This window comes from Vigna umbellata, chromosome 1, assembly GCF_029865625.1.
Source record: "Vigna umbellata cultivar VRB3 chromosome 1, Vumbellata_1.0, whole genome shotgun sequence".
NCBI classification, from domain to species: Eukaryota; Viridiplantae; Streptophyta; class Magnoliopsida; order Fabales; family Fabaceae; genus Vigna; species Vigna umbellata.
This window is the reverse complement of record NC_142165.1, coordinates 44,978,044-45,001,073: the sequence shown is the minus strand read 5'-3', so window position 1 is coordinate 45,001,073 and position 23,030 is coordinate 44,978,044. Positions and strand designations below refer to the sequence as shown.

Below are 23,030 nucleotides of genomic sequence, written 5' to 3'. Positions count from 1 at the left end.
TTCAAGTCCATCAAATCAAATAGACTAAAGAGAACAAATACCATATCAAACCTGCTTAAAAAATAAATTGATTAAATAAAATGATTTTAGATAAGTTAATATGGTGTGTGTGTGTGTTCTTTTAGTAAAATATTATTGTTTCAATATTTCAATTACAATTAACTTTCTCTCCAAAGGAGCAACACAAAATTAACTTTAAACAAATATTTATATCCGCCTTCGTACACAAACATATAACAAATTTAGTTCTCAAGTTATGTACCCTATAAATAAATTAAAAGCAACAAATCATAACCTTGGGTCATGCATAAACTTTTTCCTAGTCTAATTCCAAATAATTCATTTGAATTATTAACACCAAATACCATTCATTTGAATCCACGGGTATCAACAATTGCAACAAAAGCATTTAAGAGGAGACATGATGGAAAGACTATTTATAAATACACGTATACTTTCTAACTAAAGAATCCATAACACGTATTTACATAGTTGTATAAATTTGATGGTTAAACTACCAACTACTATAGAAAAACTAAGTGTTTGAAATTGAATATTTTGTATTTTCATTAATTACTAAAATCCCCCATTGAAACATAGGCTGAGAGTTTATTTCTGAGTGCAAATTTAGTCCAAAGGCAATCTCACAGAAAAACTCAACGAAAATACCTACAAACGAATGCGAGTGATATTTGCTATCGAGGTAATAATATTCTTACAGATACATAGTAGCATTTGATAGATTTGATGCTATATTTTGAAAACATATAAATGCTCATATTTGATTTACTGACATTGATCCTGCCCAAAAGCTGAGAAATACAAGAGAATTGCATTGTTATAATCACAATAAATGTACTTTACAATAACTTTACCCCTTCCTGCGTTTATTCCCTTTTCCTTTCACGACTTCATTGGTGCTCCAACATTACAGTTAGCATTTTAGCATCAAAATTCCATTGAAGAATGCACCCAATCTTTGATTGCAATAAAGCGAGGCTAGCGAGAATTGAGGGCAGATCCTGTGTCTAGAAATGTCCTGCATGAGTCCACTGAACTATTGAGACCCCAAATCTATCCTCACTTGTTTTCTCTCCGAGCAGAACCCTAACCATGAGACAACATTAAATCTCACTATCAGTCCAATAGTTACTTAGGCATCAGGTTAAATATGGCTGGAATTATAGAAACTAACTTGATGCCTGCCACGTAAATACAATGATTTTGAAATTCCCATATTCTTTTTAAAACAAACATGGCAAAATTCGAAGCTTATTTGCAATACATCTTATGAACCTTATTCTTCAATAAAAACCACCCCATCAATAATATGTAAGCCATAAGACTCCTCCCCACTATACGAAGGTATGGGGAGATCATCGTAATCAGTCTTATCCTTACAAATACAACAGGAGTTTTCGGATTCAAACACGTGAAAACTGTTATTAGGGAGCAACTTTATTGTTGCACTAGGGCTTTCCCTCAAAATATACCGACAAAAGATATTTCACATTTCAGATGTATATCCCAGTCCAATGGGAAATCAAGTTCATATCTAAAACAACTGCCCGCCTACCATACCATTGCCAAAAATAAATAAGTGGAGCCATAGCTCCAAAATTGCATTACCTTATATTCGTCTTGACTTCTGCTGTGAAGGGTATCCCGGCATCCCCATTTGCTCTTTCCTTCTCAACTGTTCACAACATAATAAAATTTTAATATCATACAACAGCAGAATAAAAATTACCAAAAAAACAAATTAAAGTTAAACCCCTTCTCCCCTTTCTCAATTGCCATGAAACACTAAACCTGTTGCGGATGGCCCTGTGGAACACCTCTTTGCTTTGAAATATTCCCAGGATTCATTCCGTCTCCCATGGCTGCCTGAGATGTGAGATTATAAGCCGCCATTGGTTGAGCTGGCATTCTTTGCATTCCAACCACATTCATTGGCCGAGGAACAGATCTATTAGATCCATGAGCACCAGGCATGCTGCCAGAAACTGCAGTTACCTGACTCGGAAGTAAGAAATATACATACACAGTTAAAACTCAAAGGTGTAGAGCATGTTTACAAGTATAAGCTCCCACACAAGCTAGTATAAAACCATACTTTACTATGAATGGTATTTTTTTAATAAGCAAGGAAACTTTAATTTTAATAAGGAATAATGATATCAAATGCACTTCCCCTCCTAGTTAATATTCACATAAGAACATTTTTAGGTCAACCTCTAGTTCACAGTTCACAAGGCTACTTTTATCGCTTGAGACAGGCTCGCCCTCAGATTATTTACACACACATTTAAGCTCAGCAAGAGACCACACAATCATATTCCCAAAAGTCACGTATTACCATATTATTAATAAATAGTAAGATAATTATATACAGCTTTTAACTATACTACAATATCCAAACTAGTTTAATACTGCAATTTACTACTCCACCATCTATGATTTTTTGTTTTTTGAAGGAGTCTCGATGGTCCAATGTTAAAGAGGAAATTTTCATGCTAATCTTACATGATTAAAATTAAATTAGAAAAGTTATACACATGAAAAATAACAACTTTACTTTAATCATAAGTCAAATCCATAATATGACTCTCGAAATAGTTATTTAATTAATAACAAGTTTTTAAATTGAAAAAATTAGTCATATAAGGCATACATAAATAAGTCAGTCACATACATCTCTACACATTGCCAAACTTTTAAAATTATGTAATCTTTATGGCATAGCCTAGACACAGCATTGTAATTTTTTATTAATTTAAGGTAAAAAAATATTTCACCACCCTAAGCCTTGAATTATTACTCTAGTTGCATTTTTCGTCCTTATATATTAAATTAAGGATGCTATAACAGATTTACCACAATTCTTCATAACTTTCCCTTCCTGTTCAATTTAACTGTCAACTTTAATAGAGTCATATGTTCATGCCAACCACTTGATATGTGGACAAAAAATGTCTAAAACAAAACAAAAAACTGTCTTGTTATTAAATATTCACACTCTGGTGCAGAAAAAAGGCATCGTCTTTTCAAAAACTTTCATGTTTATGTGCAAAGCAGCAAACACAAGATGCTGATTAAAAGAGTTTTAAATAGTACATTTTAGCTGTGTAGGGAAGCAGAGGGGCCCTGGCTGCTATTGTGGCCACCATAGCAGATCAGTTTAATGCACCCATAGAGACCAAATAGTGAAGACCTGCCATAGCAGAAGAGATAGGAGTGTCTGTTGCTTTCAAAAAAGCCCTCTGAATAAAGAGAATGTGGCTTCTTTAGGGGGCTATTTTTGAGATTTCATTTCCAAAAATGAAATCTACAGCACTGATAAGCAGTGAAAATGATAAAGATAAGGGATCTTTAACACTCCATCATGCCAATGCTGAGGAGATGGTACGATACACCAAACAAACCTTGTTGGGATACTCTTTAATACCATATCAGAAAGTGAATTTTAAGTCTAATTCAATTTCTAAAAACCAAAACAAAGTGAAGTTTGTCACCACTTATATTATAAATTCATTCATATCTCTAGTTGAAATAGAATCCTCAACCCACTCCCTCACATCGAGGAATAAATGTCTCAAGCGTGGAACTAGATATTTGTGTGATGGTTTGATATAAGGTGAGATGATAAGCTCAACAAACCTTACTGATAGGCTCTACCAACATCTTAGAAAATGTGAGTATTCAAGATAAGATTTGCAGTCAATAATATACTATACTTTTTACCATATCTCCAGTTAATGTGAGACTTCTAACAATTCCTATCTAGCAAACTTGTATTTGACTTGCTATTTGTATGTTATGTGTAAGAGAACTGTTACTTCTTATGAATATTATGAATTTTGAGTAATATTTATCATTTTCTAGAATTTATATGCATATAGTATAGTGGATATCCCATAATAGTGTTTTCAAGGCCAGCTGAGTTATGCCCCACTGTCCAGGATTTAAAACACTGCACAAAAATGTTGAAAGAAAACAAAAAAGTTTGTAGTTGATAGTGCAAGGAGAAATTGTACATATTTTACAAGAAGTCTATAAGCGGTCGAAACTTACAAACAGAAAGGGTGTTGATGCTCAAAGTTTGGGTGTTGATGTTCACAAGTTAGATTTTATTCAAACTTTAGCTACCAAAATTAAGGGTGTGCCCTTGTATAGCAATAAAGTTGCTTTGATGACAAGTTGTGGTCATCAAAGGTAAAGCTATGAATCCAGAAGCAGTCTCTTTGCATGCAAAAGTAAGGCTGCATATAATGACCCTATTTTAACTATAAAAATAAAAATTTCTAGAAGGATATGCATGTTGATCTAAGAGCAGTTATGGATGAATATCAACAAGTTCATTTTCAGACATGTCATGGATGAATTCAGCTGTCAAAATCTTGCCGAAACCTTAGTTGAAATGTGTTGTTGTGATGATTAAAATAGATGGATCAAAAAATACCCTATGAATAATTACTCATACTTTTAAGGCCTTATTTTCTATTTATAAATTAAAAATATCACAACCACAATATGACAAAAAAATTTACGTTTATATGATGAGCATGATTTGGTTTAAAGATCCCTCATCGTGGAGCATAACCAAGCTAATCATGTAAATTAATGAACTTCATTTTCAAATTTTGGTTGTAATATTTGAGTTCGTTATATAATTATTACAATTAAAGCAATTATATAGTTAGGACTTACAGAATTTATATAAGAAAATAAAAACACAAATTCCTTCCAAAAATTCCTTCCAAAGCTAAAAGCAACTAGTGCATAAGTTAATTTACAGAAATTCTCTCATATTAACTTTTCTAAAAGCTTACTTTTAACTTATGCATGAGTTAATTTAGCTTTTGGAAAAACTTATTTTATTTATTTCTTTTCCTAAAAGATTTATGAAGTTTACTCAAACATACCTATAATTTACATAACTTTTACTTCAAATATTTTTAAGAAATTCTAAAAGGCTTACTAATTATCTAATGAAATAATATAGCTAAGTTGTATATTATACAGATAACTCATTACATAATTAAGTTGTTATTTTTCATGTGTACAACTTTTGTAATGTAACATAACATCTAAAAGTTTTCAAGTACGATTTGTTCATAACAGTCATTAATACCAACTATGACTTGTCATTACCAATCCATATCCATATATGATTCGAACAACTTGTTCACAATAGACTTTTAGAATTGTCACGAACTGGCAAGCTATACACAATGGCAACTATGTTCTACCGAACACAGCAAAACCATTGAATTGTTCTTAAACATCATGGCACCATCTAATTGAACTTTATTAATGTTAACTATCACCTACATTTTCTCCAAGCAGTTCCCTTATCTGTAAGAAATGTAAAACTGGCAAGTTAATGCAAGGATACTTTTAAATTAAAATTGAATTTAAAAATATATATGATATAAAGTATATACCAGAAGAAAAAATATTGTTAAACAATGGTGAAATAACATATCTTAAGAATAAAATATAATGGAGGAGTTATTCATTACAGATAATAAAGAGTTCTATTTTATTAGAAAGGAATAACTTAAACAGATAATTTTTTTAAATCGAATATGAAAGTACAGAAACATTTTTTCAATCCAAACATGTTATTCCTATGTCTGTTAATTTGATATGGAGTGTTAAATTAAAAATTTGAAAACCAAATTCAAAAAGGAATTAGCTAAGTTTAAGCAATAATATTTAAGAATATATTTTTTTAAATGGAAGATACTTAAATAAAGAGAAACTGTATACCATTCTAAGAAAGTGACTCCTAAAACTTTATAATTGGATGCAATCCAATACATACGATTAGCCCACATAAATTCGATCTAATATATTTTTTGTATATCATAGTTATATATTGACAAAGGCTCAATTTTTTGCAATCAATTCTCAATTTGGATACAAAAATTAAAGTAAAAACAAGGTCATAAGGGAGTATTTTACAACAGTGAACAGAGGAAGAGTGAAAGTTCAACATAGAAATTGTAGTTAATATGTTCAGGCAGAAAATACATGTTGTCATCAATTAAGTTCAAAATAATATATCTTCTTGAGATATCATAAATTTATATATGAACAATTTATTTTCTTCTCTCTTATTCACTCCCTTTTTCTTCTTCTCATATTCCCCCTTATATAATAAGCCTATTTGAAAGGTCTCGTTTCCTAAGCATCTTAAAGTATTGGTTCATTAACAAGTAAAAAAGTAATTTATCATTATACAAGATGATTCATCATTATCATATAACCCTGATTAACCTTAAACATTCCACCCAATAAAAAATAATTTATCTTTATACAGTATAATTTCTTATCATCCTATAAGCCATAGGCTACCCACATCCTCTAAATAGTCCTTCACTTCTCTAAATATGCAATACTGTTACAATTTGAAGTACCGCTTCATCCATAAAAAAAAAACGAACATCCTTGGTTTTCTAATATTTGTTGCTCCTAATAGACTTAAGTCTGTATAATTTCACTAAAATATTATTTAAGGACAATATCGAATCATATCATTCACTATTTTAACATACCCTGGTCTGTGAAAATTTTAAATATATAGACTGAAAATACCCGAACAATATATTTGGTAAGCGCAATAGCTGTTTAGAATGATATACCCCAATAATATTAAAGCAACAAATTCTCAAACATCATTGCATACCGCTTGTGAAGCTGGCAGATTGGTTGTCCCTTCAAGATCAGTTGTGTTGTCCACAGGACGAGTGGGATAATTTACAATTTTCTCTCCAAGTTGACATGGTACAAGAGCACTGATAATGATTTAATAGAAATGTTCAGTCAAAGAAGATAAACATTGGTGGAATATGGACTTCAAAGGGACTACAATTTTATGAAAAACAAAAAATAACAGCATTAATATTTTTGTTTATAAATCTTCCAACAAAAAATTAACATAGTAAAAGGGATCGAGAATGGTACAACCAGGTTTTATTTTTTGAATTTAGAATAAAGGCCAACCCAGAATAATCAAAAGGGGTAAGAAAGAATCTCACTTCCGTCCAGGTAATGGTTCGATTTTGAAATACCTGGCAAAACAGAGTATAGGGATGCTTGTCAGATAACAGCTGAACTACAAAAAGTAACTAATATAACTAAATTCACAACGCAGTCTTAACTATATTATATTGATACAACAAGATGTACACAAGAACATATTTTCAGTGCACGGTAAGTCATATCAAGAAATAGAAGGAAAAATAAAGATAGAACTACGTGAAAATTTCAGTAAAAAGAAAAACCAATAACTAAATAAATGCAAAATCATACTTTTAAGGTTAGATACACATAATGTACACAAGAACAAAGAAGGAGAAGAAAAAAGTCCTACTCATGCTCCAAAGCTTGTGCTGCTGTTATACGCTTCCGAGGATCATATCTGCACATAAATCCACAAACTGATATTAAATTTAAAATCACTAATGTGTCTTCATAGTAAGGCTTAGGCTTTTTGAATAGTCAGTTTATAACATACTATTAGAGCATCAATGGTCCAGTAGTCTAGAGTCCAAGCAATGTCACTCCAACACTTACAAGTAAAAAAGTTGAAACTAGATTATTAAAAAGTAAACTTTAAATCTAACTCAACCCAATAAAACCACCTTATGAAGTTTGCACCTACTTATATATTGTAAAATTGTCTTATTTCTAGTCTTACACACCTCCTCATGCCAAAGCATACACATCTCGAGCATGAGACTAAATATTTAAGCCTGATTCAACCTTACAAAATCAGTTTGTAAGATGAGGTTTCCATCCACTTATATACTATAAAGCAAAATCTACCTTATCTCTAGTCTATGTAGAATCTCCAACATAGATAAAGGTAGGCTGACTTGTGCATGACCCACACTTCAAAGCCAAAGGACTTGTTTGGAGAGTGTAAAATAAAACTTAAGGATTGGGGATGGTTGGTTTATGATATCCCCCATCATCTTAAAAAGAAAACTAAAAAAGGGAATTTTGTGTTGAAACTCTGAAGTTTTAGGAAGACGAAGGAAAAGGAAACAAAGACACTCAAAACACTAAAAAAAACTGACTTCATATGGTATGTGATACTAATATAATTACAAGTAAAAGAAATAAAATCCTCAAGCCTACTTTTTACATATCAACACACAGTAAGGAAAAGAAATGTTTTGGCTCACTTATCCACTCTATCACTATTTGGGAGCGCTAAAATCACAAATGTACAGAAGTTATTGTACAACACCTAGGGTCCAAATTTGTATTAAATGGAAAGTGAAACACATCATTTTTAATGTTTTGTGTAGGCATAGAACAATAAAAAAAAATTAAATCCAGGAACAAACTTACTCAAGCATCTTTGACAGGAGGTCGTATGCAGGACTTTTTGTAGATAGGTGCACAACATTATAGAGACCGGTGTTGTCACTTAACAGCCATGAAAAACAGATGAAAATCCATTAATTTCACAGTAGAAATAAATCAATTTAATTTTAAAATTTAAAGAATGAAGGGTAAGTAAAGAAGGACTACATATTAAAGGAAAATATCCTTCCTACATACAAGTGTATAATCACATTAATAATGAAAATTGACAGCACCACCAACAATAATATCAAAAGATCTTACTATTTGTGTCCTTGTATATGTTGCACGTCCTGTTGCCAATGTGGAAGACTTGCCAACGAAGGCCACTTCTCTAATGTGGGATGGCCTGGCACATTAACAATGTCCTGTGATATAGCTCTAGAATATTCATCAACAGAATGAATGTCCACCAGCAGGGAAAATAAAAAACATTATGCAGATAATTACCTAAAACCTTAAATATCTTGTCAAGTTGGTCAAGCTGCACAGGTGGAACAATAATTATGAAAAATCCAAAAAGGCAAAGCTGGCACTAATATATATATTTCAACACAAACCCAAAGAAAACTAAATCTCTATCACAGTATTCAACTACAGAATCAGAAAGCTATAACTTATTGCATCAAGTACCTGAAAGGGATTTGATGTAGCTTTGACTTCTGCCCCTTGAAATAGTGGCTTCAAGGTCAACAACTCGGCAAAAATGCATCCCACAGCCCACATATCTAAATGTATATTTAAGGAAAAATGCATACAGACCATTTTTAGAAGAGTGGAAAAATGTTATCCCACCCAAGGAAAAATGCTACAGACATTCAGTTAATATACACTGTGGACAAGTTTAACTTTGGATTACATATACCATAGTGATAAGCCCCAAACACCCACAGGATAAATTAAAATGTAAATATTATTTCAATCTTGTGGAAATCACCAATTCAGTGAAATCATAACTCATTGAAGTGGGCATCTCAAGTAAAACTAGAGACAACAACAGAACCACAAAACATGCAACTGAAGCTAGATATTGCACAGCACAGAAATTCCTTGGCAGGAAAATATAAAAAAATATTAACTTGATACCCTATACTTTAAAAGAAAGTAAAACTTCAAGGGATACCAACAGCACTGGTATAATGTTTTGCTCCAAGAAGCAACTCTGGTGCACGATACCAAATAGTTACAACAACCTGCAAGTCAGTAACTCTTATATTCAGGAAACCAGATAATCAAAACACATGACAAGCTGATGAATGAGAACAACAGAAGAGAACAGACAATTTGGGCAACCCTTGTGTGGGAAAACAAAACACTAGAGAATGATAGCAGCAGACTAAGGGTGTGTTTGTAAAAAGTTGGACCCAACACAAATGGTCACTCAGCCAATAAAAGGAGAGTCTTCATTCTCCTTTTTCTGCCTACGAAAGTATAAACGCCCTTTTTTTATCTCCTAATGGTAATTCCAACACACGATAGGCAGCAAAAGAAGGTAAACTTGAAACCAACATATCCATCATTCTGCTTGTAGAAGAAAGCTGGGGTAGTAACACCTTTTAATCAATGATTTGTCTATAATATATACTTAGTCCGGCTCTGGTTTCATAAATCCAAAGAATACCATGCATGTATGTGCGTACACATGCAGATACAGATAAAGATTTCTTAAATACACCAATGAAATATCAGATATAATACATATGGATGAAAATGAAAAAATGCATCATATGGTCATACTAAAGGAGTTTTGCACTCACATACACGGACCAGATGAGGCTTTTAGACTAAACTGGCAGTTGTCTACAGTCACCAATCATTTAAGGCTTCAACAAAATCATTTATTCCTAATTTAAATTATTAGTGAGAAGTGTAGCAGATCACACATTTAATAGAAGGTTCTTTCAATTCTGGTTCTTTCATATACATATTAGGTTAGTTTATTTCCTCTATTGAGAACCGACTTCAACAACTTTTAGAATAAATACCTGTTTTTTATGTGATTCACAGGAATTACAAATTTTGGATGAGGGTTTTACATTGGAAGAAGGACTAAAGAGAATGACATTTTGTAAAGGAATTAAAGTGGTTGGGGTCATGTAAAATAAGGAACTAAAGTTAATTAAATCCTATCTAAGATTAAATACATTGCAAAATATATCAAATATATTTGACCATGTAATACTTCGATCAATAATTTAGCAGCTCAAAAAAGTTAGAAAAATAAAATGGCAAAAAATCAATTATATTAAACAATTCTAGGCCTCAAATACAGATTATGCTAAAGGCCTCCAAATTTCTAGACATGGCCCAAATCATACCCCATTATCAGATAGCGGCTTCAGAGGAGCTTGATATATCCTTGCAAGTCCAAAGTCAGCAATCTTAACAACTCCATGTTCCTCTCCTTCGCCCATAACCTGACCAAAGAAAGTTCATTTAACTAAAAAAGCCAATGCACTGATCAAAACTTGAGCAACAAAGTTAATTTTTTTTTGAAAAAAAAAAACTACACATATATTGCAATAAAAGTAGTCAATGTACAAACAGCAATGAGGTAGCCAAAACCATACCAATATATTTGATGGCTTCAAATCTCGATGTATCATCCAATTACTACAGGGGGAATGCAAAAATACCAAGTCTATTAAAAAAAGTATAAAAAAATAAAGAAAGAAAAAAAGAAAAAGAGTGATGTTTAAAATTCAGTAATTCGGACCTGTGCAGATAACTTAATCCATTGAGCAACTGCCAGAGCAAAGACTTGACCGTGTATTGATTAATAGAATGGTTGAGTTTGTCTCTGTGATGCCTAATAATTTCCTGCGACGTTTAACACCACAATTTATTATTTCACAATGAAGAAGAAAAAAGGGCGAAAAACGCCCTCGAAGGAACGGAATACCGACGTAAAGATCATGTTCGGCGTAATCGAAGGCGAGGTAGAGCGACATGTCGGCGTGGTTGATGTGGACATTGACGAGCTTCACGACGTTCTCGTGCGTAATCTCCCTCAACAACTGCAAGAAAAGAGGAATGAGAGGAAATAGAAATTGAAAGTGAAAGTGAAAGTGAAGGGACCGGAAAGAAGTGATACCATGATTTCTCGGATGGCGGTGGGGGAGACCCCGTCACCGTCCTTGGACTGCTTGAACTTCTTGATAGCTATGGATTTGGAGGGAGAGGGGGTTTTGGTTCTTGCAAGAAAAACGAGGCCATAAGTGCCTTCGCCGATTTTCCCTAACAGATCGTACTGCTGCACCCACTCCGCCCTGCTCCACCGGCTCCCACTTCCGTCACCCATGACGACGACGACGACGAAGAATACTCTTTGTTCGATCGCAAGGGATAAAGCGAATTTCACAATATGGTTTCTGTTTATTTATACACGGGCGCTTCTCCCTTCAATTAAAGTTTATCTATGCACTTCGAAACTTTTTTTTAATATCTTAATTACCCTTATTATGACAAAAACAAATTTCCGTTTTATAATTACTCCTCCTGTTTAGTATTCAATTTCTCTTAATGATGTATGTCTTGGATTTCAAAATTTAATTTAATAAATAATATATAAATAAAGTTAAACTATAAAACATATATAAATTATAGAATAAAAATAAATTACTCTGTATCAAAATTTGATTAAATAAAATTAATTTTGTATTTTGTTATTGTAACATCCTAAAATATATAGTTTAAACTATATAAAATAGTAGTCATAATATTATAGAACGGTTAAAGACTGACAGATAAAGAGTTAATTTTATAGTCATTCAAAATGTCTATAAAATTTAAAACTTTATATACAGTGGAGTATTTCAAAACTTATACAAATACAATGGACAGCCTAACTAAACTAGAAAGTCACATCATCTCCCTCCAAAGTCTGTTCCAGAGACACTTCATCTCCCTCTACTCACATCCATAGAATGATCATGGCAAAAGAAAAACACCACACATACAAAATACAAACACAAGTAGAAGGGTAAACTAGATACACAAGAAAACACACATTATAATAGCATATAACATACACCAGATAATTCAAGCAAAGTAACTAAATCACACATCCTAGCATATTATATTCTAGACTTAACTCGTCCGGACTTAGAATGATTGTCGAGTTATGACGGGTCATGCACTCGTGGTGGCCTCTATTGCTTTGCAAAGTCATTGCCAATGAGTTTCACCCTACCACCCTCACAAGGTTAGTCTGTTCCGGGCCTTGAGGCATACTGGAAGCCCCCAAGACTAAGACCTCCTACTACTCCTCACGAGCTCTTGCATTCATTTTAAACAACATGAAATCTCACCAAGAGATTCTACACTGAAACTTACATTCACCACTTTGAATCACATACTTTTAATTGTAAATTTACTCATAATAATACTCAATTATATAATATCATATACCCTCAAACATACTTCACCATGCATACAACACTTAACTTAATTCAACTCAAGACAAAGAAATAAAGAGTAGACTAACTCAGACCTGTCGCTCCGCGCATCTTATTCGCAAGGCGAAACTAGGAGTTTCTCGCATAGCGACTTATCTCGCTGTGCGAATTAACTTGCAGAGGTACCAGACCTCAACTCCTCGCATAACGTCCTAGTTCGCTATGCGAAAACCTAGACAGATATCAATCATCCCAACTCACTCGTTGTGCGCCCTTTTTTTGCTATTCGAATAAAAATTGGCAGTAGTCCCAGACCCCAACCAGGCGCATGGCGCCCTGATTCGCCATGTGAATCATTAGACAGAGAGCAACCCTCCTCAATAATTCGCACAACGACCCAACTCGTTGCGCGAATGTCCAAGCAGAGAGCAAACCTCTCAAGTCATTCGCATAGTGCACCAATTCGTTATACGAATGCCCTTAGCAGAGGGTATCTGGCCAGAGTGACTCGCTATGCGAATCTATTCGCACAGTGAGTCTGCATAATCTGCAAAACGAAAATCTCCAAAATTATGCAACTCAGACCCCAATTACCAATTCTATATATTTTTCCCAACTTCTAACACTCCTAAATTGTATTATATACCTAATTAGACTTGTCTAAGTGATTCTAAACCTTCCTAACCTCAATCTATAGTGTTTATGGATCAAATGCTACTTCAAAACATCAAATATATCAAGTTAGAGACTCAAATCCCATTGTACCACTTTTGGCACTATTTTCTGCCACTTAAGGACTTAAGCAAGTCCTAATTGACCTATCTAACCTATTCTAACTTACTAATACAACCTATAACTCCTAATTCAAAATTTCACTACTCCACTTCCTTGAAACTTACCTAACAACCAGTATACTTCACTCAACTTTCTCATAAACCCATTTCATCCAGATTTTTACCTTTCATCTAGTCTATAACATCAGAATCATCATCCCAAATAGTTCATATTCATAATTTCTTCACACACACTTACAACAGCCACAACAAGCACATTCATTATAATATCAAAGTCAACAATTCAGCTCATCAGATATATATAACTAACATACTCTTCACACATGCATAATATAATTAACTAAACAGAGAAAAATCCAGCTTCCCTTACCTTAGAGAAGTACCACCCAACTCTAGAAACCCAAAAACGATGCTTGCATTGCAAGGTAACTCTAGGAAACCCTACAGATCACCAATTCGCGATAGAAAACATCTCTTAGAACCTAAATTGAGCTGAGAATTGAAGAAGAAAGCTATAAGGCACATGCACAACACAATTTGCACGATCAAGACTCAAGAACATGCGGAGAAAGGGGAAAAACAGCTTACCAGCTAAAATCAAGAAATTGATCGGTCAATTGTGTAGCCCTCTACGCTGTGAATGTTTGGGCACCTCCTGATCGTCAATCAGACAACTCAGTTGAGAGAAATCTTAGAGAGAAGGGAGAGAAATGATAGGGAATAGTGTTTTAGAGAGATGAAGTGTTTTTAAAGTAATGAGACACATTTATAAAATTCTATTTATATTATAAGATTATTTTAAAGTAAAATGTTCGTCTCATTATTTTAATACACCTATCTACTCTGTTACTTTATTTTCTAGGTTCTTACAGTTATCATTTAGACGATTTCTTGTATCTTGGTATTATTTAGATGGCATGATCTGTCCATGGAAAAGATGAAAATAAAAAACAAAATTAGAGGGATAAGTTTCTGAAAATAATTTGAAGAGGAAAATACGCTAAAGTCTAATGAAAAAATGGTAAGAAAAAAAAGAGAAAAAATAACAAACCTTACGCCTTATCACGTCTATTTTGTAAACAAATTGTTTAGGTGAATAAGGTCGAAAACTATCCATTCATATTTTAAATCATGGTAAAAGCATTTTTGATAGTTTTTAGTTATTGATTGATTATCATAATTAAGTTTTAAATGTCTAATAAATGTAATTATTTATCTCTTTATTTTATTTTTGTATTAATATGTTTCGAGATGGACTTTAGATTAAAATTGACCCAATATTAAGCATCTTAATGTGCAAAATACTGAAATGTCATTAAATCAGTAAAAATCCGTTGGGTGTAACTGTGTTGGGATTCTTGAGTTGAATTTCTATGAAATTGAGTGAATTGGTGGAATAGACTGTCATAGTACACAAATATTTATTTTATTTTATTTTGAATTGGTGTAGTTAAACTTTAAATAAGTATCATTTATCTCACTAATAATTAATCACTCAATTATTTTGAAAAAGAAATATATTAATTTTTTAAATTAAAATAAACACGTTAGGAAAATAACACATAAAACCTATCTGTTATTTATTTCTTGAATAAGTAAAAGTTTTTAAAAGTACTTATTTTAAACTTAACATGTAAACTATAATACGGAACCAAAAAATGACATGACTAGGAGAAAGGAGAGGGAGAAACCGTGGACGCGGAACAACCGCAGAGCTTGTGACTAAGGCTTGCCTAACTTCTATTCTCTTTTCTGTTTGTTTCCAACTCTTCTTTCTTTGGCGATGAAGCCAAACCCAAGTCAATTTCAGTTACTCAATTGAATTTCGTTCCGTATGCTTCTTGCTTCGCAGATTAGTATGTCGCTCATTGCGTTAGCTGCACCTGCCTCTCCCACTGCTCTCGCTTTTCGCCGTATATTCTCTTTTTGCTCTATCCATTATCATCTCACGCACATTACTTATTGTTTGGAATCGGAGAGAACTGACGGAAAATTATCGGAGTTCTGTTTTGTACTTTTAAGTGTTAATTAAGTGTTATTTACTATCAATTTCATACTATTGATGCGTCGGTATTCTCTTTTGCGGTTTCAGGCGGAGCGAAGCAATGGAGCGCGCTATTTCCGAAAAGCAGGGGAACTGGTTCGTCCTTGTTCGCAAACTCTCTCAGGAAACGGTTGCGATTGCGGTTTTTCGCTTCGGGAAATAATGGCGGCATTGTGGAGGAGATATCTGAAGCCGAAAAAGAGCCTAAGAATTTTGCGTGGCCTGATAACAAGGTTTCGAAGTGTTACTTTTTCTCTTTGGAAATTCTGTCTATTTGCATGTGTGATTGGCCTGGGGAACCAGCGGTTCTGGTTTATGTTTGATACTTCGTGGTTAAATTGTCAAGAAAAGAAATATTATCTGATTGCAGAAACCTAGAGTGTGCATATTAGGCGGTGGATTTGGCGGCTTATATACTGCTTTGAGGTTGGAATCATTGGAGTGGCCTGATGATAACAAACCACAGGTAAGTTGTCTTCAAATAACTCTCGTTGAATTTCATATCGTTTCTCAAGGAGGCTTTGCTTCTGCTTCTAGTGTTGGGGAGGGCTGGTCAAGCGACCTTCCTATATAACCTTGATCACTAACAAAGGAACTAGAGCAAAAAATATTCAAGGGAGCCCAAATTGCCTCAGAAACTACTTGACAATGTTTCAGAAAATGATAATGTTTATTCAATTGGTGAGGGTAATGCACATGATTGCTAAGGTCAAACTTTTCAAGCTGGTTTTGTGAAACTAAGTTAAATCCATACACAAATTATAAATTTCATGCTTCATGAAAATGAAAAATATACAAAACATGATAATTTCATATTGTCATTTTCACTTTTTGAGAACGAACTCTTTACAAACTTTAAAATGAATACAACAAAAAAGTTATTATCTCAATATGAGAGGGCAGTTACGTTGATCACACAAGAAGGTATAGCTCACTCTTATTTTGATTTAATAAGTAACATTTTATTCTATTATACGCGGCTAAAACTACCTTCCTTATTTTTACCCTAAAGCTGCTAGTTCTTGCTTTTACATTGCTTAGCCAGGATCCAATTCAATTCATTCAGTTGTATGGTTGTTGGTACAAAAGCCATGACCCAAGGAACTTTGGAGCCCGTCAGAGGGAAAAAGAGGATCAGCAGTATCTTTATCATTTTGCAAATGATTGTTTGATTAGAAGTTATATTCTTCTTCTCATAGAACTTTGATTATGACGTTTTATATGCATGCCTGGTGACTTAATTGTTAGGACTTTATGCACACATTTTTGTTTACTTGTGATGTTTTTATATAAATTTCTTTATCAAATATGGAGCAGATTATTCTTGTGGATCAGTCTGAACGTTTTGTTTTCAAGCCAATGTTGTATGAGCTTCTATCGGGAGGTATGCATTATTAAACCTGAACAACAGTTGCCGTTTTCTTCTTTATTAAAAAATGATTCAATAGAATTGTATTACATTATGATATGTAGAAGTGGATGAATGGGAAATAGCTCCTCGTTTCTTAGATTTGCTGGCAAACACTAGTGTGCAGTTTTTCAAAGACAGAGTAAAAGTTTTGCATCCCTCTGATCATTGGGGAATGAATGTATCCAAAGAATCTAGATGTGGAGGAACTGTTTATCTTGAAAGCGGCCTTCAGATTGAATATGACTGGTACGATCAGCACTTTTTAAGTACCTCTGTTTTTTTTTGTTGGGTTATTTTCTTGTGACATACTTAGGTTTATGCCTTTTGATACTTATTAGGATGTCTGGGTTGGATCCCTTTAATGTAGTTAGATGAAGTGTTCTTTTTGTGTACCTAAAGCATCTGTAAAAGAAATGGATTTGCTTATTGTTAAATGAAATGGAAATACATTTATATTATTCTGGCAAATAAAATTGCATCGTTTCTGTGATTTGAGCCTTTTCATTTCTTCACCCTGGACAGCCAGGCTGGTTCTTGCATTAGGCGCTGAAGCTAAACTAGATGTTGTACCAGGGGCAGCGGAATTTGCAATTCCTTTCTCAACGCTAGAAGATGCACGTGTGAGTGCATAATAGGGTGGTCTATTATTTAATATCTTACGAATAGACTCGGCCTTTTTCTTGCCATCTTAGCATTTCGTTGATTCTATATGCTGATCTCTTGTTATCGCAGAAAGTCAATGATAAATTAACAACATTAGAGAGAAAGACCTTTGGAAAGGACGTTCAAATTAGTGTAGCTGTTGTTGGTTGTGGTTACTCGGGAGTTGAATTGGCTGCAACACTAGCAGAGCGATTACAGAACAGAGGAATTGTGAGAGCAATTAATGTTGAAACTATGATTTGCCCGAATGCCCCACCAGCAAACAGGGAAGCTGCACTAAAAGTAAGTTGTTTAGATTTTATATTCTATGCTTGTTGGAATATAGATATCTGCTTTGTACATGCCAGAAAATCATGTGCGATTAGGTGATGGTCCACTAAGACGTTGACTTTGTATTTCCTTCCATGGAAGTCAGCAAGATACACTTCTCTGTTCAATTTTTTCTTTCCCTATTTCACGTTTATATTTAGAGCTTCAAAATTAATTTTTAAATGTTAAATAAAGTATAAATCGTCTACTAACTTCAAAAAATATATGCTTAAATTGAAATGTGATTGTCTATTGCTTGGGTTGAGGAAATGCAAACCAATTAATTATATATGAGGAAAGATAATGGTTAGGTAAATTTAACACTTCAAGGCAAGATGATCCTCGCTTAAATAATTTCTTTGCAGGTTCCACGATGCTTACATAAACATGTTTAGTAAATTTGTCCTTTTGTAAGGACTTGAAATTTGTAGGTGAATCTTTATAAATTTTCTTAGTTTCTCTTGATGCTATAAATGCTCTTATTACAAATTTCAGGCTAAAAGGTACGTTTTGAATTTTCTCAGAACATGGAGGACTGCATCGTAATATATAACCTAATTGACTGCCTTAAATATTCTGAAGAAGGAATTGTGGGCAGTTTGAAGTTATAAAATTTCGTTCCTCGTAACTTCACTATTTAACACCCATTTTACATTGAGTTTCTTAAAGCCATCAAAGCAACGGCCATAATTGAATGCTACATGGCTTTCACACGATGAGATTCAATAACCTAATGTTTTTCAAACCTTCAAACTAAGTAATTGAAGTCCTTCCTTCAATGTTCTCAACTACGGCTGCTTTAGTTTTTGCATATCATTCAATTTTATTCCTCTAGCCTAGGTTCATTACCTATGTTATGCAAGTGTAATGGTTTCTGAAGAAACATTGTTCTATGGATGTTAGGTTCTTTCATCAAGGAAAGTCGAACTTTTATTGGGTTATTTTGTCCGCTGTATTAGGAAGCTCAGTGAATTGGAATCTTCAGATACCTTGACAGGGGTGGATGAAAATAGTACTGAAGTAGCACCTGCTATTGAGAAATATATATTGGAGCTACAACCTGCTGAAAGGGGAATGCAGAGTGCAATCATCGAAGCAGATCTGGTATTATGGACTGTTGGAACCAAACCTCCTCTTCCTCAGCTAGAACCTTCAGATGCACCATTTGTAATTCCACTCAATGCTAGAGGACAGGCTGAAACAGATGAAACACTCCGTGTTAAGGGTCATCCCCGGATATTTGCCCTCGGCGACTCCTCTGCATTGAGGGATTCAAGTGGAAAGATCCTTCCAGCCACTGCACAGGTGGTAAATGATGTTTGAAATCCTAAATGATGATTCTATGACATTTATAAAAAAATGAGTATACTATCATCTTTGTTTTCTTATTGTTTGTTTCCCTTTGCCTTGCAGGTTGCATTTCAGCAAGCAGACTTCACTGGTTGGAATCTGTGGGCTGCAATCAATGGGCGTCCACTTTTGCCATTTAGGTACTTACTTTTGTCCTTTAGGTACTTAACTACACACTCTTAAGTGCTAACACTATACTTGTTCCTAATGGGGATGCCAGGTTTCAGAATCTAGGTGAGATGATGACCCTGGGAAGAAATGATGCTGTCATTTCTCCAAGTTTTGTTGATGGATTGACATTAGAAGGACCTGTTGGTCATACTGGTAAGTCAGCCCCCATGCACATTTCTTCATTATGTTAGTTAGTAAATAAAAAAGCAAAAAAACAAGTTTGAGTTTTTCTGTTTTTGCAGCGAGGAAGATAGCTTATTTGATCAGGTTACCAACAGATGAACATAGGCTTAAAGTGGGGATTAGCTGGCTTACGAAATCTTCCATTGATTTGGTGTCATCGCTGCAAAGTACCTTGTACAAGGTCCTTTCGGGCTCTTAGCTTCAGAAACAATGGTATAACTTGGCCAAATTGTATATTCAACAACTCAAGACAAGATCAAGTACAGCTATTTTTATTGACAATCTGTTTCATAACATAAATGAGATGTAGATTTGAGCATGCAAAAGTGGGTGGCACCAATATTTCCGTTAGTTAGGGCAATGAAAGAAATGGAATTGCAATGATTTTATTTTCGGGGTTTCTATAATTGGAAGGATCATCACTCAATTTTATACAGCGATACACGGATTTTGGTAACATTGTGATTCTGGATACTCTGAATCAAATATCTGACAATATTTTGATTTATCTAAACGGATTTTGATAGCATAATTATTCTATATAATAAACATCTTTCATTAATTATTCCAACGACATTTTATTAACGAGGGTACTGGGTAGTTAGGTTAGGCCTGTGGTTCGTTATATCTTTGTTTTATCGAGAGGATGGGGAATGTTTGGTGGGATAACCAGAGAAAATAAATTTAAAAATAGTAGGATTATAGTATTATTCTTATTTATTTATTTATATCCTTTTCTATGTCTCACTTTTATATCTTTCAACCAAATATTTTTAATTTTTATTTATCTTCATTTTACAGACGTATTTTTTTCCAACATATTTTTTCCTCTCTATTAAATAAAGCAGGTTTATTTTACTTCGTCTAGAATATAAGAAGGAAAAAAAGCTAAGCATGGTTATCTAAAGGCTTAATACCCTATTTTGTCCCCAGTTTCGCTCGAAAATGTCAAATTAGTCTATCCTTTAAAAAATGCGTCAATTACGTCTTCACTTAGAAGAAAAAAATAATTAATGTCGTTTCTACGGATTTAACAGCAGGAATTGACGCTTTTTTTAAAGGATGGACTAATTTGAGAAAAATAAGGTATTAAGCCTTATCTAAAATATTAATATAACCTATTTCATTTATACGAATGTTGTCTAATTAAATTGAATGAAATTAAATCATCTTTCATTCAATTACAAATACTTTTTAAGTTTTTTAATTTATTTTTCTGTTAAGTTTTAAGGTTAAAGGTATTTTAATAATTTGCATTCTCAAAACTAAAAAAAACCTCCCAAAGGCATTATAAAATGAGAATGAAAATTATTAAAATACTCTTAACCTTAAAACTTAGAATCTATGATATATAAGGGTATTTTTGTCTACTAAAATTCGATACACACTGCTAAAATGTACCAACTGAAAAACCGACATACACGCGAGCAAACCCATATATATATATATATATATATATTTATGCGTGTGTGTTGCGCAAATATGAATTATAAAAAATGAAGTCAAAATAGAAATTAGTAAAGAATAGTATGAGATGTTCTTCAAAATAAAACATTGATAATAAAGGTTAAGTAATAGGCCATAAATACTTGCGTGATTCTTTATTTATTAAAAGAAATTGAATGATTTTTGAAGTATATTTTAGAAGAGTAGTTTAACAAATAAGAATTTTATATTTTTTTACAATATCTACCATATCAACTAGTTTTCCTTCTTTTAAAAATTAAGAATAATTCAAGCGTTTGGAAAGGTTCCCTTTCAGAGAAACTTCTCAAGAAATCGAAACCATTATCATTAACCATTCGTACATGAATTAGCTTTATCTTGTCATTAAGAGTCCCCATGGCAGTTGAAAGAAATCACATGCTTACCAATCCAGAAATATCTAAATTAATTAAATTCAATTCCCAGCCAGAATTTTTAATCAACAAGGATATTAAATCACGCCAAACAACACAGTTTAGAACAAAAGAAAGTGATAAGATGAACAAAGATAAAAACTTTATACACTTATTCTTGCTTTCCAATTGGTCAAATGCTCCAATGACCAAGTTTCATGTGTTGCATTAGTGACTAAAATATTTAGTCTGAGGGTTAAGTTTTCTTTCTTTAATTCCAATTTCCAAATTGAGAAAAAGTTGTGACCTTTTCAGAGTTGTTATGCGTCATATCAAGAAATGATGTATCCCTAACGTCTGTATAAGGAAACTCACTTCTTCCATGCCCTACCAACTACAAAAGTAAATACAAATTAATTATTCTTTCTCATGTTAAATTTATACATTTAAATTTTTGGAAAAGCTAAATCAAAAACTTTAGAAAAATTCTTCTAGCTCATGAAATTAAGGTGAAATATGTTTTTATCACTTAACTGATCATTTAATATAACTTTAATATAATGTTTTAATAGGAAGTGAAACAATAAACCTAATCAATAACGTATTTTTCTAAAATAGATATTAATATAACTTTAATATAATGTTAAAAAATGAATTTAAACTTATTTCATACCCTAATTAATATATATTATTAAAGTATAAATTTTGATCTCATACAATTTTTCTTAGGTGAAGCTTTTATGAAGTGTGAACAGTAGAAAACCGTTTGTTTTTATTATTTGGATTTCAGATTTAAAGACATTTAATTTCAACTTATCATTTTGTGCCCCCCATCAAATGATTTTCAAGAGCTCACTGTTTGCCAAGGTTTTAAATGACCGAAATTGTTAGACATACATCAATTCATGCTAAACTAATTCCTGATAGCTAATACTTAATATTATAAACGTGTTTATTTAAATTTATAAATGACATTTATTAATATTCTTCCACTTAATGCTATTACAGTATATTAATATATCTTAATTATTATATTCTTATACTAATTTTAATAATAATAATTTAAATGAAAATTGTAAAAGAATTTTTTTCATGTTATCAAGACAATAGAAAACAACTATTATATATGATAAAAGATATTTTATACTGAAAATTGAATTTAGTAATTAGACTTTCTGTACTATATGGGCTGGATGTCCCGAAGCAACTGAATCAAACTGATCGGGCGGTTATAGTGATTTGACTGGTCGGTAGGTTCTCTGGATAATTAAGACCATGGTTAAGATAAATAGCGATTAGAGTCATTGAACTATAATTGATCAGTGATTAATTTTTCACTAATCTCAAGCCCATGACGAAAACTATAAATACAGATCAAAGGTAAGTGACAGATAGATTGCATTTACTACACATTTATTACTGTTCTATTGAATTGTCGGACGGTTCGTATATTGACTTTGGCCGGAAGAGTGGACAACAGGACTTGGA

General features: G+C 32.9%; 2 protein-coding genes across 5 annotated transcripts; one reads left to right on the top strand and one right to left on the bottom strand.

Annotated features, from left to right (window-relative positions):
* Nucleotides 1–666: 666 nt before the first annotated feature.
* Nucleotides 667–11,751, bottom strand: CDKE;1 (cyclin-dependent kinase E;1). Of its 2 annotated transcripts, none has more exons than XM_088103329.1 (16): nucleotides 11,477–11,751; nucleotides 11,289–11,399; nucleotides 11,099–11,202; nucleotides 10,953–10,995; nucleotides 10,701–10,799; nucleotides 9,506–9,575; nucleotides 9,016–9,110; nucleotides 8,833–8,866; nucleotides 8,647–8,731; nucleotides 8,368–8,445; nucleotides 7,382–7,429; nucleotides 7,047–7,079; nucleotides 6,695–6,803; nucleotides 1,813–2,016; nucleotides 1,630–1,696; nucleotides 667–1,039 (listed from the first exon to the last, which is right to left on the bottom strand). In XM_088103329.1, exons 1-15 carry the CDS (start codon nucleotides 11,681–11,683, stop codon nucleotides 1,631–1,633), a joined length of 1,386 nt encoding a protein of 461 aa, XP_087959455.1. In that variant the 5' UTR covers nucleotides 11,684–11,751; the 3' UTR covers nucleotides 667–1,039; nucleotide 1,630. The 2 variants fall into 2 exon arrangements, with proteins under 2 accessions (XP_087959455.1, XP_047165043.1); XM_047309087.1 differs by having other exon boundaries at nucleotides 667–1,107; nucleotides 11,477–11,749.
* A 3,450-nt stretch (nucleotides 11,752–15,201) lies between these two features.
* On the top strand, nucleotides 15,202–20,104 carry NDC1 (NAD(P)H dehydrogenase C1). Of its 3 annotated transcripts, none has more exons than XM_047309086.2 (12): nucleotides 15,202–15,300; nucleotides 15,426–15,486; nucleotides 15,666–15,850; nucleotides 15,988–16,083; nucleotides 16,935–17,001; nucleotides 17,091–17,274; nucleotides 17,555–17,648; nucleotides 17,761–17,973; nucleotides 18,904–19,305; nucleotides 19,414–19,490; nucleotides 19,571–19,674; nucleotides 19,764–20,104. In XM_047309086.2, exons 2-12 carry the CDS (start codon nucleotides 15,432–15,434, stop codon nucleotides 19,901–19,903), a joined length of 1,617 nt encoding a protein of 538 aa, XP_047165042.1. In that variant the 5' UTR covers nucleotides 15,202–15,300; nucleotides 15,426–15,431; the 3' UTR covers nucleotides 19,904–20,104. The 3 variants fall into 3 exon arrangements, with proteins under 3 accessions (XP_047165042.1, XP_087959454.1, XP_047165040.1); XM_088103328.1 differs by having other exon boundaries at nucleotides 15,245–15,327; XM_047309084.2 differs by lacking the exon at nucleotides 15,202–15,300 and having other exon boundaries at nucleotides 15,334–15,486.
* The last annotated feature ends 2,926 nt before the right edge of the window (nucleotides 20,105–23,030 follow it).

Bases quoted from the DNA above. Each gene is read 5' to 3' on its own strand.
- NDC1 (XM_047309084.2), top strand. From the start codon at position 15,408: ATGCTTCTTGCTTCGCAGATTAGTATGTCGCTCATTGCGTTAGCTGCA. The intron at 17,649-17,760 runs GTGAGTGCATAA...TTGTTATCGCAG, and splicing joins CAACGCTAGAAGATGCACGT to AAAGTCAATGATAAATTAAC. The intron at 17,974-18,903 runs GTAAGTTGTTTA...TATGGATGTTAG, and splicing joins ACAGGGAAGCTGCACTAAAA to GTTCTTTCATCAAGGAAAGT.